At 45.7% G+C, this 4,123-nt stretch overlaps 1 protein-coding gene across 1 annotated transcript; it reads right to left on the bottom strand.

The window, feature by feature from the left end:
- Positions 1–2,085: 2,085 nt before the first annotated feature.
- On the bottom strand, positions 2,086–4,060 carry prr13 (proline rich 13). The gene is made up of 4 exons (XM_062479573.1): positions 3,884–4,060; positions 3,527–3,580; positions 2,933–3,405; positions 2,086–2,348 (listed from the first exon to the last, which is right to left on the bottom strand). Exons 2-4 carry the CDS (start codon positions 3,540–3,542, stop codon positions 2,313–2,315), a joined length of 525 nt encoding a protein of 174 aa, XP_062335557.1. The 5' UTR covers positions 3,543–3,580; positions 3,884–4,060; the 3' UTR covers positions 2,086–2,312.
- Positions 4,061–4,123: the final 63 nt, after the last annotated feature.

Below are 4,123 nucleotides of genomic sequence, written 5' to 3'. Positions count from 1 at the left end.
CCTGGAATAAAAGAGCACTGCGTTGTGCGGCATCTGCGAGTTAATCAGTGAAATGTGTCAGGGGTAGAGTACAGATGTGCAGCCAGGAAGGGGGGCAGGGGGGCCCGCTGTAGGGTTGCGGAAGACGCTTTGTTGTGGATTGTCATGGAAGTTTGTAACACAGCATAGTCCTGGTCTTCATTAATAACAGTTCAAATGATTCAGGACGGAAGTGTACCAATACATTCAAACACAGAAGGATTCCCTTCCAGTCATCTACCAGTGGGTTGATAGAATAGGCTGCACTAGCTAGTATTAGGAGGCTGGACTAGTTGGGACTAGGATAGGGAGATGGACTAGGTTAGTTTAGGTGTAGTTCCATGGGCACATACCCCACTGTGACATTTCTTGTAAAAAGGGCTATTCAAATAAAATGTTATTGGATTTGATTTGGCTAGGATAAGGGCTGGTACTGGGGAGCTGGTCTAGCAGGTTATAAAGGGGTGTACTAGCTTGTGCTAGCTTCGGGGTACATTTACATTTAGTCATTTAGCAGTTGCTCTTATCCAGAGCGACTTACAGTAAGTACAGGGACATTCTCCCCAAGGCAAGTAGGGTGAAGTGCCTTGCCCAAGGACACAACGTCATTTGGCACGGCCGGGGATCGAACCAACAACCTTCTGATTAATAGCCCGACTCCCTAACCGCTCAGCCATCTGACCCCTGGGGGAGTGGACTAGCTGGTGCTAGGCTGGGGGGACTGGTACTAACTAGGCAACGAGCCCCCCTCCCATTATAAACCAGAATAACACTATGTAATTAGTCTTGATAGGTTATTGATTGGTGTATCTGAATAGTGATCCAGATCTCAGTGGAAGGTTATGTAAGGGTGTAGTCATCAGGCTCAATGTCTCCCTGTAACAGCCTCCCTCCCTCCCCTCACTTTCTCCTCCCTAACGCCCCTCTTGTCTTCCTTTCCCTCCTGTTCCCTCCTCCATAGCTCCCCTCTTCTCTTGTTCTCGTTATCCCTTTCCCAGAAAGCTAGAAATTAGCATTTGGCTTCTCTCTGCATGTGGAGATGTTCCATGTCAGTGATACTATTATTGTTATACCGTGCCTGGTATCTGAGATGTCGTTATTTTGAAGTTGGTGTTGTTGTTGCTCTGTGCCTGGTAAATACAGAACGTTCCCCTGCCTCTAACCACCGTTAAAACTGAGCTTCTCTGATCCCTAACGTTCTGCTGTGTTTTCTAGAAGCACTTTTTCTCTGCTCCACAACGGAATCTGACAAAGCAATGCTGGTCACCTATGCTGGTCACCTGTGCTGGTCACCTGTGCTGGTCACCTGTCTCTCTACCCCTCCTCCATGTCTCCACCCTCCATGTGTCCTGTGACTCTCTCCCCCATCCTTCGCTTTACTTCTCCACCCTTCCTCTCCACCCCTCTCCTCCTTTCCACACCTCTTCCTCTTCACCTCATTAAAACAAGAACATCTTAAAATAGGTTACAGAATAATATACTTACTCAAAATTAATGGATCCATTCCTTCAAAATATGATAGGAAACAGACTTTATGATTCGACTTCTGAAATTGAATCCCAGTTCTTTAACTCCAGTTATGCTTTCAATTTTTTTTTATTGCGATCAGAATGTCGGTATGGCTAGCTAGCTAGCTGGTTATAGATAAAATGTTGCCTAGTTTTTGACCTCATGGCATTTTCAGTGGCTGAAAAGTGAGCTGTACCAGTTATTAATGTGTTTACAAAGCTGTCGAATTGGTCAGAGGGCACTTGCCTTGGCACTGGACTTTTCCTGCCAACATTGTCAACACAACTTCCTACATTAGAATGTTGGGATGTCAGGATGTTGTGTGAGTGTACAAACACCCTAACATCCTGCCTCACCCCTGCCTCACCCCTGCAGAGAGAACACAGCCAGTCATGCTGGGATCTCTGCGGGATGCATTTGACTGCCAGCAGAGGGCACCATACTGTCAAACTTCAAATTCACAAATTCACCACATGCTTGAAGACACACGTTAGGAACCTTCATTTTGAGATGTACAAATGAAATGCACAAACACAAAATAGTATTAACAAGTATTAATTTCATTTAAATATTGCTTTTAATCAATTACAGGTTTATTACATAGAATTCTCATGATTAATTAATTTTTGTACATGGCCCGTTAAAAATTATTTACAGGACGCACAAATACTTTGAATCAAGATTAAAAATATAACATTATTATACACTTATGTCTGTTGTTAAACCATGGGTGGTTGTATTTGGTTTATCTTCATAACATGGCAGGTTTCTGAACGCTTCAGATGTCAGTCTGAGCTGCTGCTGCTGCTGCTGCTGGAAGACTACAGGGGAGAGAACTCAGAGTTATTGTTCTAGAACCTAGTCTTACTGTTCCAGAACCCAGAGTTACTGTTCTAGAACCCAGAGTTACTGTTCTAGAACCTAGAGTTAATTCCACTCCAGAACACATTTAGACCTCTAGAATCTAGAGCTGTGTTAACCCTTGTGTTATCTTCGGGTCATTCTGACCCATCAGTCATTGTGACCCACCGTCGTATTGCGACAAATTTACCTCATACAAAAACAAAGTGAAGCATTTTCTTTTAACTGTCGGGCTGTCTCAGACCCCCCACACTGGAATGGTTAAAAGAAAATTATTTTTATTTGTTTTTGTATTGGGTAAAATTGGGTAAACACAACGATGGTTCGTTATGAACCTTTGGGTCATGTGACCCGAAGGCAGCACGAGGGTTAAGACGAGGGATAATTAATACACGACACATACTGAGTGCAAACTCATCAGTCATGTGACCTGGGGGTGTTAACCCAGTTTGAGTAGCATGATAATAGAAGGAATGTTATCATCCACTGTTCTCAAAGTCCGCCGCTCCTCCCTGTGACTGGGCTCCCGGACCCTCGCACTCACCTTGCCATGGTGGCTGTGCTTCTTGTGAGCTTTCTTAGCTTTCTTCATCTTCTTCATCTTTTTGTGACCTTTGTGACCGGCGACTCCCATGCCCATCCCAGCCACCCCCCCTGCCATGGGAAGCCCCGCCCCCGGTCCGTGGTGATGGTGTGAGCCAGGGTGGACACCCCCGGGGTAGGGTCCAGGGTGGATCCCCCCAGGGTATGCACCAGGATGGACCCCCCCTGGGGGAACTCCAGGGTAGCACCCAGGGCCGGTGGGGTACGGCTGGCCTCCGGGGGCTCCGTAGGGCATGGTCCCTGGAGCCATGGGTGGGGGCATGTGGGGGTTCATGCCTGGGTTCATGCCTGGAGGGTAGGCTGGGTTGGTGCCTGGAGCATATGGGCCTTGGCCAGGGGGGAAGGCTGGGTTGGAGCCTGGAGCATATGGGCCTTGGCCAGGGGGGAAAGCTGGGTAGGCCGGGTTTGGAGGTCCTTGATGAAATAACACAGTTTGCCTGACTGTAAATCTTCAAATACACGTAATTACACTTATATTAATAAATTGTCATATTAATTACACTAATGTTATATTATTCTTAGTGGCATGCAGTACCTTGATTTGGCCACATAATGTCTATCTGAAACTGACACACTGTCCGATGATATCCTGTAGAGGAGAAAACGGTCATACATAGTTAGGCTAGTTGTTACTAGGATTAGTCAATTGACTAGTTATCCCATCTAATCAATGTTTACAAACAAATCTTGACTAGAAATGGAAAGACAGCTCGAAACATTTAGTGGGTTATATACACCTGCGTTGTCCACCCCACCCACAACGCAATAATCGTTATTTCCATAACTATCTAAGCTTACATAGCCTCAACCAAATACATAGACAATCCGGGGACAGTAACACGAAGTATTTTTTAGAGCAAACTATATTCGTCAATTTATCGCTCGACCATACCTGCGGTATGAAGTCTGGACTATGACTTCGCGTCCTTCTAGGGAAGTTTGTATGAATTCTGATCAGGACTGTTTCTCTTCCGGATGCTAACTGCGTAATGTAAACAAGCCCCGCCTCTCTATAAAAGTCCACATTTCTTCCACTCAACAGAAGATTCAGGTTATCTGCACTCATCTATGCGCAACGAGAGCCGAGTTGCTCTCAGCGCGTGCTGCAGTGCGAGATACTCAAAGTGACATA

This window comes from Osmerus eperlanus, chromosome 1 (genome assembly GCF_963692335.1).
Source record: "Osmerus eperlanus chromosome 1, fOsmEpe2.1, whole genome shotgun sequence".
Classification (NCBI taxonomy): Eukaryota; Metazoa; Chordata; class Actinopteri; order Osmeriformes; family Osmeridae; genus Osmerus; species Osmerus eperlanus.
This window is presented reverse-complemented; position numbering and strand designations above follow the sequence as displayed.